At 35.9% G+C, this 17,093-nt stretch overlaps 1 protein-coding gene across 12 annotated transcripts in view; it reads left to right on the top strand.

Annotated features, from left to right (window-relative positions):
* The window catches only part of KIF16B (kinesin family member 16B), a 146,982-nt gene that overhangs the window by 54,880 nt on the left and 75,009 nt on the right, over positions 1–17,093 (top strand). For 11 of the 12 annotated variants that reach the window (XR_011140542.1, XR_011140541.1, XM_068940410.1 and 8 more), the window contains 3 exons: positions 13,167–13,286; positions 13,816–13,867; positions 15,167–15,304. Coding sequence is in view for 9 of the 12 variants with exons in the window: in XM_068940410.1 (XP_068796511.1) it covers positions 13,167–13,286; positions 13,816–13,867; positions 15,167–15,304 (310 nt within the window). In the remaining 3 variants the exon portion in view is untranslated. Of the gene's footprint in view, positions 1–13,166; positions 13,287–13,815; positions 13,868–15,166; positions 15,305–16,016; positions 16,145–17,093 lie in introns of those variants that run through there. The other variant, XM_068940408.1, reaches the window with a different exon arrangement.

Consider the following 17,093-nt stretch of genomic DNA (forward strand, 5'->3'; position numbering starts at 1 on the left):
CCCTCTGTTAGCGGTTGCTGGTATTACCTAGGATAGCTGGATCATGTAGGAGGATATGGGACTTTCCATGGCTGAGTTCAGGCTACTGTATCAGACCTTCATTTCAATGGCACGATCAACAGAAGGGTCTGTCAAGATGATGGTGAGAGGTGTTGACGTGATTCATGAAAATTCCTTCTTTTAAATTTGGAGAAATTGCAATGATTGGTCTCTACTGTTTTCCAGTGAAATCTGGCCATGTTCAAAGTCCCATGTCCTGGTCATTATAGGAAGCTCGATTGCGCTAAGGAAGCCAAATGAGCTGTCCTAAGCTTTTTTCATTATTTATTTATTTATTTATTTATTTATTTATTTAAAGTGGGTTATGTTGTGCATGAAGGAATGACATTTCCTTAGTGGGATTTTTTTTTTCTAGGGGGATGCAGTTGTCATCTGGGCTTCTGCAGCTTCTATGGTGACAGCTTTTTAATGGGAAATCGGAGAAAGCCAGAGTTTGGAATACTGATAAGGCAACATATGTCAAGTTCATTTATTTACTGATTGCATTCTGCAAGGACACTCTGAAATTTGTGAGGAAAAAATAAAATTGTCTCTTGGGGAGAGAGTCTAATATATAACAAGCAATTAACTGTTTTTAAGGTGAGAAAGGAAGAAAAGAATATGATTTCAGTTTTCTGATGTTCATTTGAGTCATTTATTGGCTCCTATAGGAAAGCCACATCCATTTGTCTTTTTGGTTAAACATACTAACTTACTTAATGTTTCAAGGAAAGGTGTAGTGTTTTTTCTTTTCCCTTCCCCTCCCTCGTTGGAAATAACAACTGATAATGTAGTAAATATAAAATCATGCTTTTGAGTAGATGAACTTTATGTATTTAAACCCCCAGTTAATTAACAGTTGTTCGTCCCCATCTCTCTGCCCTCTTCCCCCCCACCCCCAAAAGACTTTTTAGTTGACAAAGGATTTTTTCTAAGAGATAGTATAAGAGATAATATCTATAAGCAGCAAATAAGATTGAAGTAGCTGTAGGATGCCAACATAATTGCTAGATACTGGAGATTTTTAGTCTTTGCAGCCCTGCATTTAATGCTATGTATGTGAGAAAGATGATGACCATGAGTAGGGAAAACGTTTAGTGAAAACCAGAATGTTGTATGGGAATTCAGCTTATCTTGGGTTCAGGAAGGCTATGGAACTTGTGAGTAATACAGCAGGTAGCTGGAAGATTTCTTAGCTGCATCATATATTTTTGTCATTACAACATTTTTAAAGGTGTCAACCAACGGCCAAGTTTGCTCAGTTTGAGGAGAGGGATTGCTTATCTTATCTTTGTAACTAGAAAGATTTTCATTGACTAAGAAGTATATGAATATATTTCAAAACTCAATATTTTCCCTATGAGAAGAGCCTAGACTCTCTGACCCAGTGAGGTACGTATCAAATTTTCTGTATAACTGAGATCACTGTGATATGTACTGCATACCACAGAAAGCAGAAGAAAGTGGACATAAATTCCTGGAGTGTCACTCAGATAGGAATTGAGTCATTGTCATAGAGTCCCAGTGCTGCAAAATAGCCAGCTGGATTGCCTCTTTCCTTCTACAACTGCCCCTCCAAATGTTTATTGCTATAGATGGCTTTTGGTAAAGCCCAGGGAAATTATATCTTACCTTTATTTAGGATGCTGAGATAGTCTCTTCATAAAGAATTTTAATTTGGCTGTTACACTTTAAGGTTGCCAGTCTTTTGAGACCTAAATTGATGAGCTGAATTTACTTAGGCAGTAAGTCACTTAATTGAAATATGCCTGGGGAGGTATTCAGTTATATTTATTTATAGGTTTAAATTTTTGTAGTTTTGTATACGTATAAGGAGGTCTAGGTAGTCAGTCTAAAAGTTCTCTCTGCATGTAAAATAACATATTTAAATGTTTAATGCTATAGATGGCTTTTAGTAAAGCAATAGTGAAGTTTGTCCTGTACTTAAACAGTTGTTGGAGGTCATAATCTTTTATTTACCAGTGATCTTTCTGACTTAATCCCACCTGTCAGCTGCCTCTCATTAGAAAGGATATTGTACCTGTTAAATTCAGACTGACTTCAACATAACACAGTCTTGGTTGGCAACTTTTGTGGGGTTTTTTTTTAAGATTTTTTCTTTTTTTTTTTTTTTTACGTGCTGCTCACTGCTTATGCTAATGAAGCATTTTAATGAATATTTCAACCCTCTAGTCCAGTTTTTTATTGAAATAATTAAAATTAGACCGGTCATATGGTCTTATTTAACTTCTGAAAATGTAAAACTCTTAGCATCTTGGCTGCCTCAAAGACTTAGGATTTAAATGGAAGATTTACCTTCCATTTGTTGTGATTGGTGGTATTTACTTGCCAGTCATTATAAGTCATTTTAAGTGCTACATTGTACTCCCTATCAATCCATTAATCTTTTATATTGCCTTTATTTACATAACGGGGTGAACTACCTCCCACTAGATCTATAATTTTGAGGTGCAGTAACATCTGCCAGAAATCACTGTGAATTCAGGTGAGAGGCAGGGCTGCCATGATATGCAGCAGTTGTGCACTAATGTCTTGAAATCTCAATACGGTTATAAAAATAACATAAAGCTTTGTCAGTGAAGAAGCAAAACCGGCTTTATTTATTACGGTATGTAAATACAATTAATGTCATACCTCTTCTGGCTAACATGACTTTGTTTTTTTTTTTTTTTTTTAACTTTGTATTCACTGATAAAAATAGGCTCATGGAGATTTTTGAGAATGCAAAAGAAAAAAGGTGACAGTCATCCAGCTTAGGGTTCAGATAAATGAGCAAAGTGTGAAGGCCTGTGATTGCTTCTTAAAGTTTGGGTAGATTTCTTCGCCTTTTCTCCCTAAGGGTATGGCACGTTTACATCTTTGAAGGAAACATTTTTCTTCTGTTAGTAGAAGACAGAGCTACAGTAGTTGATTTCCATTGGCTAAAAGAACACAAAATTTTAAATATACTTGAATCTGACAAAGACTACAGACTGTCAAGAATGCTAATATGTATTGTAGTCCAAATATTAGAGATTACAGTAGATTTTTTTTTTTTCTCCTCTCTGGTTATTTCCATTCAGTTTTAGTTGACCTTATCAAAAATGCGATGGGAACACTATACTTCAGTCAATATTTGGAATGTCTATCTTGTCTATGAAATCTGATTTAAGTAGTTTTTTTCCATTGGACATGTTATTTCTGTCAGTCTTGATGTTAGGACCTAATTAGTAGATTATAGATTTCACATTATAGGTTGATTTTATTTGTTTATTTTTTAAGGACCATTTCCTTTGATATAAATAATGCATGTTTTGGAGAGTATATTTTAGGTATGATAACTCTTGTCATCTTGCCCTTTATTCCTCTTTTATGTATGTTTAGCCTCTTGATTGATTTGACCTACTCTATTTTATGAATGCTTTCATCTTATTTGGCTTGTATACGTGTTGGTCATTATCATTTCTAATTAAAATGGAGATCCTTTCATTACGGTACAGTTCACAAGCGTTTGGGATCCTCTCATGTTTTTCCTTTAAAGCAGTTAAGCAACTATAATGGGCTATGGCAAACTAGAATGACTTGTTCGTTTTTATTTCATTGTTACAACTGTGAAATAAAACTATGATTTCATTAATTGAAGTTAATGAGCACTTCCTGTCTCTTCTCCTGGCTTTTAATAAATGTACTGTAAATGCTGTATCGCAGAACCGCAAAATGGTTGAGGTTGGAAGGGACCTCGGGAGATCATCTAGTCCAACCCCCCTGCTCAAGCAAGGTCACCTAGAGCACATTGCCCGGGATTGTGTCCAGGCAGGTTTTGAATATCTCCAGCGAAGGAGACTTCACAACCTCTCTGGGCAACCTGTTCTAGTGCTCAGTCACCCTCACAGGAAAGAAGTTTTTCCTCATATTCAGACGGACCTGCCTGTGTTTCAGTTTGTGCCCGTTGCCTCTTGTCCTGTCACTGGGCACCATGGAGAAAAGTCAGGCCCCATCCTCCCTGTAATTTAAGGAGCGGTTCAACTGGCAGTATACTGTACCGTTGATATATTATTAGCGATAGAACTTGAGTTTGTGTTAAAGACTATTTGTTTGACTGGAGTTCAAATTAAGCGAAGATATGTGTAGTTGATAAGAAAAGCTTAGTTTTCCCAACTGAAGTGACCAGATCAAAAAGAGAAGTATCAATAATCATAGTCATTTCATGACATACAACCAATTACAAATGACATTTCTGTCAGCTTAAAGCAGCAATTATTTTATAGTTTGGGTATACAGAATCAAAATTATTTTTAAAGGGCACTTGTAATATTTTTGTAGCATTCTCAGATGTTTGACTTGAGATCAAAGGGATATACATATATATTTTTTTGCTATTTCTGACCTTTTAATAGTCCTTTAATTTGCATTAAAAACTTTACATAAGTGACTACTTTTATTTGCTGTCACTGACCTAGTAAAAGCGAGCAAATTATTTCTAGGGGAAGAAAGTAAGACGATAATACCTTCATCAACCACCAGAAAAGTCATAATAAGCTCTGTTCTCAACATGAAATGAAAGAAAAAAAGATCTGTTAAAATACTGCCTAGTGGAACTAAACATTTAAAGATAAATGCAAGTGTTAGATTCAAATCTGCTACTCTGATCTCCATTCATTATGCTGAAGTAAATTGTGGAGGGACTGAAAACCTTGACTTAATACTACTTCCTAAATGGGTTATATGTACTGGATTACCATTGAGATTTTAATTGTAAGGAATGCTTTCTTTGTGAAGACTTCTTTAAAATGGCATGTTTATTTTATACATATATATGTATATAAAAATTGGAACAATCATAACTGCCTTTTTCCTGTAAATCTGTTCTTTTTTCTAATAATTGTGTTCTATTTAGCAAATATTTATAAACTTATCTAGTTTGTGATCGTTTCTAGAGCTCCTTATTATTGCTTGGTCTATGTAATACCTGCTGCATTTTGTCTGCTCTGGCTCTGTCTGTCAGTAAGCAGTACTAGAATCGGGTGGCTGCAGGACTTGTTCTCATGCTTAATTTTCAGCTCTTTAGTTGTCAGTGAAGCGTCTGACGCTGAGACACATAGGAAATTATTTCTTTATTCAGATAGGATGGAGATTAGTTGAAGAACTTATTAAAAAAAATCAAAAAACAAAAAAGCATACACTAGAGATGTACTGGAAGGGAAAGTGTTGCGAGGGGAGACAAGTTGGTAGTAATGGAATTGGGGGGGGGGGGGATTAGAGCTCTGTTAGGCGTGATCTTGTTTTAAATTTTCCTTTGGTGTATTAACAGGTAAAGTTTGCTGATAACAAAGTCAGGAGGCGTCATTTGTAGAGAAGAGCATCTCGCAGGATTAGAATAATAGAAAGGAATTGACAGTAAATAGTTTGAAGTGCAAAAGCAGAGGGACTAAGAAGTACTTAAAACCTCATGGAGCCTTCAAGGTGGAGGAGACTGCAGTGTACTTAGTGGGTCATGAGATAATATGCCCATATGAAAGATAAATACTCTCTCGGAAGAACTGGAGGGATGTTTGGAGGGATGTTTCCTGCAGTGAATGGAAAACATGGATGCATGATGCCGGCCAAACTGCATATACTTTTAAAACGTTGCGTATAAATCATCCAGGTCAAGGAAGCTGAGTCCAGATGGCAGAGATGTGGAGAGGGCGGATGTTAATTATCAGGGCATGGCCAGCCTGGTCATTTGAAAGGAGACACTTAAGAGTCTGGCCTGGTAAAGCCATGACTGAGAGAGTGATTATGATTGTTATCAGTAACTATATCAATGAATAAGTGCCAGAGAAGGGAAATAATTATTTCAGCTGAATGTCAGTAGTGATGTTCTAACAGTCAGTACTAACTGACTGTTAGTAAGTTCAGACCAGATATCTGAAAACAATTTCAATTATATAAGGGATAAGAGCCTGAGGATCATCTATAATATGATTTATTATGGTGTTTGGGAATTGCACTTCGTAACATAGGAGGTCACTTCATTCCTTCTCAGACAGGAGGAACATGGCTGTCATTTTAAACAGCAGCAAAACTCCTTAAATTTTGCTTAAACTATAGAATTAGTCAAACAAGTTTTCTTGTCTTTTTATAGGTTTTACTGGTACTTTACTAAATGTTTAGTATGCTCACCTCTTAACATTGTGAGTGAAACTTTCATAGTGAGCCATGTACTTACTCTTTAAAAATGTAATAATTAGCACGCACTGCAGTTGAAAATCAGAGGCGTTGCCTGTCTGTTTCTATAGAACTTTTCTTTCAGAACATTTAAATCCAAAATCATTCAAATATTTTCTATAATAGAAACAGAAGTCTATTTGCAGTGTATACCTCTAAAATCCTGCTATTTTCAGTCCATTAAAAACCTCTCCAAACTTTCATACTATATGAGCCAAATAATGTGAATAAACTTCAAGCGGAGATTTCAATTGGAAGGTATGTATTTAGAGGGGAAAGGAAGGTGGAACTGGGCTATCATCTACATGCTGATAATGATTGCGCTGCATAGATGAATTTACAGGATCAATCTGTAGACTCTGTCTTGGTAACAGGTTGTTTTTTAGTAAGCATTTGACCGAAGACCCCAGAAAATACGGTAGGAATGCTTCTGTTTCAGTGAGCTTCACGTTAGACTTGAGGTTGTAGCAATTATGCGAGTCATGCAAAATAGCATGCACATTGAAATCTAAAACCAAAGTTATGGAGGGGTATTCTTGAAGTACAGTTACTGTTTACGAATACTATATATGAAATTTAATGTGTTTGCAAACAGGGTTTTCAAAGCTTATATAATAAAAGGATTGCATGCTGGAGGATTTTGTCCTAAACAGGTAAAATAGTCCCCCTTTTAATTAAATGGGGGACAACAATGATGAAAAATATGTTTTTATTTGCATTGAAAGCTCTCATCTTTTCACGAGAATATTTGATTACCATGGATAAAGACATAGATGTACCACTATATGGAGGATGATACAGAAAAATAGAACCATCAGATATATCCTAGTGACAATGCAGGAAAATTGTACAACTAAAGATAATTTAGAATACTGTGGAACATGCAGATGCATACTATAATAAGATAATATGTTGTTGATCTGAGTTCCTGATTATTTGATAATTTAGTTAGGGTGTCAAAGCAATATATTAATATGGAAGATTGCAGAATAATTTAGCTTGTGTACTTCAATTGTTTGATGAAAGCTCTAGTAATTTATTCAGCGAAACAATTCCAGCGTTTTAGTCTATAAAACCTCACTGATCTATAATTTAGATTGTTTGGCTTTATGACTGGATGACATCCTGCAGCTAAACGTAGAAAGGATTTACAAATTAGCAAAGTCGAAGTGAAAAATTGTTTGTGCTAGTAAATTAGAGTTTAACTTCTTTAGTCAAGGGGATAGTGTGTAGATCTACACAGGGTTTTTCTATCTAATGCAAATTAAATGGTGTGAGTTTTTTCTATTAACGAATAAGACATACAGAGCAGGTTTTTTATTAAAATAGCAGCTATGAATATAGATAAAACTAGTAGCATTACTGTAAGTGTTTACGCAAAAATTCAGAAAGTTGCATATTATTAAAGGGAGTATCTGAATGAAAACACAGTATCTATGGAGCTATTGAACTAAACTTTGGAAGAAACTAGTAACAGAAAGAAAGCAGTAGGTGAAGAGAATAAAAATAACCCCCAAAAGAATTTTTCTCGTTTCCTGCAAATGTCAGGAATTGCGCACAGTTCCCCAATTTTGAAGCTGGGAGGTGGTCAGGGAAGGAGCCATTTCTCTTCAAGTCAGAAGCGCTGTTTCTGTTGTTTTCCACTTTTCTGCAGAGGTCTCCAGCAAGGTAACTCTCCAAAAGCTGAAAAAGACTCTGCGTGCAGTTCTTGGAGCTCTGGGACTACACCCTTGTACCTTAAAGTCCACCAAAGATTCCCTCCCTTCCTTTGCCCACAGTTTATCCAGTTCATTTTTTGAACAAGGGTGTTGCATGAAGATCATCATCTTCTGTTTTTGATTTGCTGCTAAAGAATTTTCTTTTATGCTCCCTAGCTCTCTGGTCCTGTGAGAAGCAGTAAGTGAGCGTTCCCCTTTGGGGAGTTCTCCCACTCGTGGTTTTATACATGTTTCCTGTCCTGCAATTACCTCTCATTTTCTCTTTCCTTACCTGAAGAGTATCAGCCTGTTTAGGCATTCCCTGAAAGCCAGCCATATCTTTCTAGAGCTTAGTTGCTTTTCTCTGTAACTGCTCTCATTTTTCTGGTAAAGAGTGGCTGCAGTTTATCCAGGTGTTTCTTCTGTATTTCCTGGTCAAACTAATTTTCCTTTGCATTTTTTTTTTTCCCCAGTTGCCTCCTCCTCTTCCTTCTAAATTTATTCCCTCCGCCCCCACCACCCACCCACAAGCACACAGACACATCACAGTCAAAAGAGGCAAGAGCCTTCTCAAGAAAGAGAAGTACTTTGCCAGGTGATAAACCTAAGGCTCTTCTGAAAGGGTTAGCTGTGGAGGTGGAAGCAGTCTAGCCCTCTGAGAGCACCCGTAGGCACATGGGCTTTGCATGGGGTGGGCATACTTTTTTTTTTTTTTTTTAATTGTAATTCAATGGTAGCAGCCCTCAGCTTCCTGAATTTGTTAGAAACCTCTACTATGGAACAGGAATTTCTTGCACCTCATCTTTCACCATTCTGGGATGGGGTTGAATAAATTTCTGATTTCAGTGAGTTAAGCCTGGGGTTTTTCTTCCACCTCGATTGTGGAATGAAAAGCTGAGGCTGTTTCATTTATATTTCTTACTGTCTCTTTTGGCATAATCTCTGTAATTCTACCTGTCTGCTGGGTTTTGAAGTAAACGTTCTGGCTGCTGAGCAAAACTTTGAGCAATATGAAGCATTACTCCCAGCGATAAATATGAGTGATTTAAAGGAAATGCAAACTATGCTGAATATAATTGAGTATTTCCTCTGTAACTGGGGAAAAAACAATTAAGAATTAAGAACTTCCTTTGTGTACAGTTTGTATATATATTTTATAGAGAACTTTGTGCTGGGTCACTGAGGATCTACAGACGTTTTTGCGGGCCCACGATATAATGCCATATTTGCAATGAAATCAAATGCACTTAAAATACTTATTAGCAGAAGAATTGGCTCTGGTTATGGAGTATAGTTAAATATTAATGCAAGATTTCTGCCATCACATATTTTTACCCATAATTTCTTTAATTTGGTATTATAATTTAAATATAGACAGCTGGACAATTTACTTGGCCAGCCTCATGTTCTATTTTTACTGAAAGTATCCTCACAGTGTTTGCTCAGGACTGTGTGCCAGCAGTTAACTGTTCAATATTTAAATAGAAGAATTGAGTTTTTGCAGTGGAAAGCATAATGGAAATTGAAGTGCTCCAAGAGATTCTGTTCATTAATAGAGCAGTATAATAGTTACATATACTTATTTATGTGTTCTGGACCAATAGCAGTAGAAAACAGCAGAGATTTTGCTTATGTTTCACTGTATTGGTAGATTGGTCAGTGGATACAGAAATGTCTTCTGGGCTCTTTTTTAATTTAATGTCATCTGCTGTTGGTTAAAAAAGTAAACTTTTTGTGATTCAATTTTCAAAACTTTATTTTATATATATATATAAATATACATAAACACATGCACACATATAAGCATACTTTTATATGTAGGTACACCTATATATATACACATACATATATTTATATACATGTATATTAAAGAAACCCTATGTGTCATAGCTTTTCTTTGTCGTGGACAGTTGTAGATGGTTAAACTTGATTAGTTCGGAGGCCTGAATAGGTGCTTTACACATTTTGTTTCTAAACTACCACAACATATCTTACCTGCTGGCTTGGAAATGCTTCCATTTCAGGTTATTATAGCAAATTTAATACAGCTGTGGAGAAGGGATAAGGTTTCATAATAGCTTCTGTATCTGTCACAGAGTTGCTCATGAATATATCAGGATATTTCTGACTCCTGAGTCAGAGCTGAATTTCAAAAGAGCATCATTTAAATAAACAAAATAATCCCCTTATTTTAGCTTTGACTCAAGAAAGTGATTTCTTATGTACTGAGTCAGAATTCTGCTCTGATTGAACTTCTACTCTTCAAATGAGCCCATTTGATCTAGCAGCTCCAAAAGAAAAAAAACTCATGTGGTGACCTTTCTGAGTAGCCATTTAAATTCCCTGGAGTGCTCCTGTCTGCATAATACTTCACTTGCTTTATTTTCCACAGTTTATGAATGCATCTTAAATGCAGAGGGAGTTCCTGTACACTTTTTGGATCAAGGATAATTCAAGATAAGATGGATGCAATTCGTTCAGGTTTCCTAAATAGCACCTAGAGTTTTCCTAAGTTTTCAGAGTTAGTATTTTTTGTTAGGGACTACGACCTTTTCTGCTCCTGTCATTTGACTTATGGATTCACTGCTTTTTGCAATTGTGTTGTACAGGTGAGAGTGAATCAAACTGTGGATCAAGCCTAATCATTTCATCGCCTCATAATAGCTTACATATCTTCAGTTGATTTCAGAAGAGGTTCCTCCTCCTTCAGAAGTGTCCTTGCTATGACAGCAAGGGTGAAAGAGGGACAATTTAGCTATATCTTTCTGGACTTTTTCTTCTCTCTCATTTTGGGAGAAGAGAGTATTAAAGATCTTTTGGTGACAGGGTTTCTGAAATTTGGATTTGGGCAGAAGTGCACAGGAGTTTGGAGTCTTCACGAGAGAAGCTTTTGAATATGGAATAATGTTTCAATTCAAGTGATTAAATTTGAAGAGTTGCTCCAGATACCTGAATCAGATTCAGGGTTTTTAGTAAATTATATCTGAAGATGAAAACTAATTTACAGCAAGTATTAAATGAAAAAAATTGTAGTTAATATCAGCTATCATCTGTTGCGTTTATTGTATTTATAATGCTTCCATCAAAAGGATACATTCTGTGTATGAATGTTAGTCATTTACAAAATAAGGATTTAGAAACCCAATTAGTGTTCTTTAATTTTAGATCTGAACAAATAAGCACCACATCAGTTTTAAATAAAAATTGCTCATATTTTTTTCCAAATAGACAGAATATAGTAAAAATAAATGTCTTTAATACTAAAGACCCTAAAATGAAGAAGCGTTTTTTCTTTATTCTTAATTATTTGTGATAGATTTTTCTCACCCAGTGATAATTTCCTTACCTCCTGGCCTGGGAAGTCTTTTTTTCCCTCAGTTATGGATTCTGGTGAATGCTTTGTTATGCTGGAAAAAATGTTCAGCTCTTAATATTTTATCAGTTCCACTGGGCCAAAGGTGCCAGCAATTGTGTAAACGGCCACTGGTCCTCAGTATTTTAAGTCTTCAGCCTTGTCATGTAGGAGCATTATAAATTATGTATAACGGTAGATGCCACTCAATAAATATTTAATATGTGATAGATATTTTTGTCTGCAATTACTTTTTCACTTGAACAATGATTTAAGCTGATTTTTTTCGTTTTATGGGGTGACACTTTTATAATATCAAGGAGTAGCTGAATGCGGTTTGAATGTGGGAGAGCTGCAGGGCAGCATTAATCACAGCTTTTTTCGTTCTTTCTGAATGCTGGAGAACTTTTAATTCATCCATTAGCAGAGTAGGATTTCCTGTTTTGTTTTGGAGTATCTTTTGTATGTTGAACCGTCATACCATTTTGCCCACTTGCATGTGTAGTTACAAAGATCTTTTTTTTTTTTTTTTTTTACCAATATCAACATTGACAACATTTTATATTGTACAGGGGAATGAGACTGAGGGTGACTGAACACTGGCACAGGTTGCCCAGAGAGGTTGTAGAGCCACCTTCTCTGGAGATATTCAAAACCCGCCTGGACACAATCCTGTGCAATGTACTCTAGGTGACCCTGCTTGAGCAGTGGGGTTGGACTAGATGATCTCCCGAGGTCCCTTCTAGCCTCAACCATTCTGTGATAGTTACTACATCTATCTTCTTCATTCAGATTTGTCTATGCTTAGGTAAATGTGTATTACAGTCTATCCAGGTTTTCTCGCAAGTGCTGTCTTGGTTGGCTCTGAAGGATGCATATCAATGACATAGAAAAGCAGTAGTCATACTGTTGTCAGAAAATTTATTTTCTGTGTTTGCTAACACGAAGAGAAAAAAGTGTGTGCCTCATAACATGCAGCGGTGATAGTTGTTTATAGTGCCTCCCTTGCTGAGTTGTCGGTGTTCCTTGGCTCATAATGGCTTAGCTGGGTAGATAGAAAAATTGGCTCATTTCGAAGGTATTCAGTGTCTGACGTCATTATCTTCCCATGCCTAAAAGCCAATAGGATTTGATGTCAACTTGAAAAAAGAACTTTAGAAATACTAAAACTCATTTCAAAGCTATATTTAATCTGTTATTTATTGCACACATTATCTAATTAATATTACATAAAAGAATTACTAAAAATGATTTTTTCACTCAAGGTTAAATTTGTCCACTTATACTCCAGCTGAATGATACTTTATGCTATGAGTAATTGTTGCAGAATGCAGCCCCAAAAATTTCGAAGAATTGAAATTATATGCTGCAAATACTTTATACTTTTTTTTCTCCTACTGTTGTCAGTGCTTCCATTATATTGGAGGATGCTTTAACTATTTAGGCTTACTGGGTTTCCAGATGTCCACATTTTTTTTGAGGAAGGTTCAGTTTATTTAAAGGCTCACCAAAGAGCATTCAGTTTTACATTCCCTAGCTGTACTGAATTTTGTTTAGCTTTAAGTTCTACTTAAACTTCATGCGAGGTGGTACATAGCTTGTTTCCTTCATTTCTTTATTATTCTCTTGTTTGATCTTCCTTATCTGGTGTAATTCAACTGTTTGGCTTCTTTCAAATAACACCTTCACAGACTTCCTGAACATCAAGCTTGGAATACTCATTGGAAATATAAAAATCACATTTAAAACATTAAAAATTCTGCTTATATTTTTTTTGCGATATTGCCTAGATTAAGTTATATTAAACGTGGTTTAGGAAGAGAATGAAGAGCAGTGTTTCTTGCCTAACTTACTTTTGTCCATTACAGGAACAAACCTTGGCTCTTAGGAAAGAAGGGATAGGTGTTGTGTTAGATTCTGAACTGCCTCATCTAATTGGCATTGATGATGATCTTCTTAGTACTGGTATCATCTTGTATCACTTGAAGGTAAATAAATGTCTGTATTTCCACTACCTTTAAGTGCCTTGTGATTTTTGAGTAGACAAATTATAGTATTTATTTGCTATCTAAATGTAGTAAGTGTTTGTTACATTATTCCACTCAGGTTAGATAAACTGTTAAGAGATTGTAAAGGATTCAAATTATACTATGTCAGTTTATTGCTTAGGTTTATCCTGCAGGTCTACTGTTCAACCAGTGAAAGATGTATGACATTCCTACCCATGTATATTGGTTTCTCCTCCTTCTTGTTGTAAAGCTTAAATTGAAATCCAGATCTAGATTAATTGCCACAAAGGTGGTTCTATGCAAGACAGTTAAAACTTGAATTTTCTAACAACACCGTACAATAAGCGCTGCTCTATGAAAGCATTCTAAAAATCTTATCTGATTCTTTCATATATGTACAAACATGTGCTTGGTCGAGGATGCTGTGAGAAAGTGGAAGGATAAATTATATCTTCACAGGGGAGGGAAGGAGGTCAGCTGAAAATAACATATATTTTGTCTTAATTAGGAGGGCCAAACGTATGTTGGCAGAGAAGATGCTATGACAGAACAGGATATTGGTAAGGAAGCTGGTTTTTTTTCACATTCCTTCTTCTTTCAGTTGTTTTTCGTTCATCCAATGTTTTAACATATGAATGAATGTCATCATTTTTTTTCCCCATTTCAATTAGTTGCCCATATGTTCTTGCATATTTTTATCTTTCAAAATCTTATAAGAGATCTGAGTTATGTAAGATTTGTCTCAAAAAGCATAACTTCTAAAATAGCTTCTGGCCTTAAATTATGTTGTTATTTGTACATACTGAGGTTTATTGTTAATTTCTTTCTCATAGACTTTAAATATGGTTCTGTAGAAATACTGTCCCTCTTTGTGCAGCACCTGTCATAATTGATGCATAATCGTTCTCTTAACCTTTGTGTAATGACAGTATTGCTATATTGTTATAGCTAAAGCAATCTTTGCACTTTAGATTCACATTGATGACAATTCTGCAAGTTGATGGAAAGTGGGTAGGCTTTTCGTACTGATTTTCTTATTCACTTGATAGCAATGCAAATGAGTGCCAATAGCGGACTGCCTTGTCACAAATGTTGCTTGAAGGGAGTTTCAATAAATAAGCCAAACTCTTTGGTTCTCAAATGAGAAATTGAGAGCCAAATAACTTATTTCTGTGTTTTCTTTGGGCAAAAGATGCCTAGATTTAAATTTCTAAATAAATTACATGAAACTAGAACACCTATGTGCTGCTTTGTAGTAATAGACAGCATGATATGTAAAACTTTCCTCTTTGTTTCTGTAGATACAATCATGCAAGGGTTTGCAAAAGAAGAGAAGGAAAGTAACAGAAATGATTGGTAGAAGGCCTGAATGTAATAAACCATAAGAACCTTATTTTAGCCATTTTTAATAATCTGTGATCAGATATTATATCCTGTCTCATCAGATTTAAGTAAAATTGCTTTAAGGTCAATATTTTTTCATTATTACTCAGTGAAACTGATAAAAAAAAAAAAAACAGTTTCTACAAGTGCGTAAACTTACTTTCCAGTTTTCTATCAAATGTAAATAAACATATATTAATCTGGTGCCAAAACATGGGAGAAAAGAAGATTACACAAAAAAACCAAAACACTTCTCTTTCCATTGAAATAAAGCAATAAACAGGGCAAACCTTCAAGGCATACAGTTGCTGAAAGGTAGGAATTGATGAGGGAAGGAACAAAGCATCATTCAGAATAAAGAGAAAAGACATTTTCAAATAGGTAGTGCCATATGTCCATGATAAATTAATATCGAATTGCTAATCTTACTAGTTGTTAAGAGACTAATCATGCTATTTTATTTCTGTGTGTTTTAGTTCTTCATGGCCTTGATTTGGAGAGTGAGCATTGCATCTTTGAAAATCTCAATGGTACTGTGAATCTAATACCACTGAATGGAGCTCAGTGTTCTGTGAATGGTATTCAGATTACAGAAGCCACACAACTAAACCAAGGTATTGACCAGAATAATGCAATTTTTATACAGTGTCCTTTTTTTTTTCTTTCTGGCAACAGCACTGAAAACGCTGTCTGATTATAAGGGGCTTATTGTTAAATTCATTTTAACTTTGATTCCTTTTCTTCTCCTCTGCAATTAGGAGAGCTTTGGAGGTTTTATTCAGTCAGAGAACTGCTATGTGGTGAAAAGAGAGTCCTTTACTAACTTTAGCTATGTCACCATCTTGAGTATGAGTTAGTAATTAATTTCATTCAAAATTTATACATAAAGTAAACTCTACAACAGATTGCCCAGATTGCTGCGATATTAAAAAAAAAAAACAACAAAAAGCAATCTGTATACAAAGAAAAGGGTGTCAGAGGCTTTTTTTTTTTTTTTCCAGAGTTTCAGGCCAGCTGATCCTGCTTAACGCTCTCTTGCCAAGTCTTCTTGTATAGCAGCAGATTCAGCTGGAGTATCTGTTAACTGCAGGCGCAGGCGTAGTAAAATGACACAAAGGAGGAGGCTAGCCCTAATGGAGAAAGGTTAGAGAATTATTAATTTCAGTGTAGAAGCTTTGAAATCTGGAAATGAAGAAGCAGCTGGGACAGCTGGAGACAAAGGTGTGCAATAATGGCCTGGAAAGGACTGGCTAACAACTAAGGTGATGAATGCTACAGCAGGGTTCTCAGCTTTTCTTCCAGGAGCACCCGGAATACTTTTCCTTTTAGCATTGGGGCTGTGACACAGCTCTGCTACTGAAAAACATATCACTTTGCATCCCTGGGAAGAAACACTCAGAGCAAACTTACCTGAACAAATGAAGAGTTCAGTAGAAAGGACAGTGTTGAATGAGGTAATCTTGCATCTTTTCTAAACTCAAACAAGTGCTTCCAAATTTTGCTTTCAGAAAGTAAGGAATTTTGGTGTGGAAAGGAGATGTTGACGCTGTGAAGTGTCTTATTTCTTCATGCAAAATAAGAGAGCAATGCAGTTGTTGTTTCTGTTACAGATAGTCAATTTTCATCAAATTAGTCTTTCATTTCCACTGACGTTTTCTTTAGCACCCAAGCTTACAGGTGTTTTTTTTTGTTTTGGGTTTTTTTGTGTGTGTGTGTTTTTTTTTTTTTTTAAGGTTGGCTGCTTATCACAGCGCTCATTTTTATTTGCCTCAGGCATGTTTCTGTGTACATGGTAGCAACAGGCAGGTCTACATGTTTTGGCCTGAGGCAAGTGAAGGGAAAGCTCAGGCTGTAAATGGGTTTATTCATAGATGAGGGAAGAAAGGGTAATGGAAGAGGATTGTTTCTTGCCTCCAAGGAATGGTAAGCGTAACATGAGTTATCTAGAACTTTCTGCCATCATTTGGAAAAGTAAGTCATGCTTTCTAGTAACAGACATTTTTGAAAGTGTTTACATCATGTTTTTACTGATTCTTGGCAAGCAAATACATTTTTAAAATCCGGTATTTACCTAAAGTCACCCAAGACTGGGTTTTCATTCACTGTGGATCCCCTTGCTTGGCACCGTTTCATGCTTTGGGAGCTAAAAGACATGCCTTTACTATCCAGAGCAGGTTGCCTTTGGTCATCTGGAATGGCTCAGGGAAGGTGAAATGTTTCAAGTACTTTCTGCAACATCTCCAGGTTCATAGAAGCAGCCCTTCTCTACAGAGTGCACGCCCTGCAGGTTAACCCAACCTGAGCCTAAGTGACCCCTTTGGCTAATGTCGTTAAAAGTTGTGCCAGTGCCCATGTATAATGGAAAATGAAGGAATGGTGTGGTCAGCACATCCATTTTTACAC

Source organism: Struthio camelus, chromosome 3 (genome assembly GCF_040807025.1).
Source record: "Struthio camelus isolate bStrCam1 chromosome 3, bStrCam1.hap1, whole genome shotgun sequence".
In the NCBI taxonomy this organism is placed as follows: domain Eukaryota; kingdom Metazoa; phylum Chordata; class Aves; order Struthioniformes; family Struthionidae; genus Struthio; species Struthio camelus.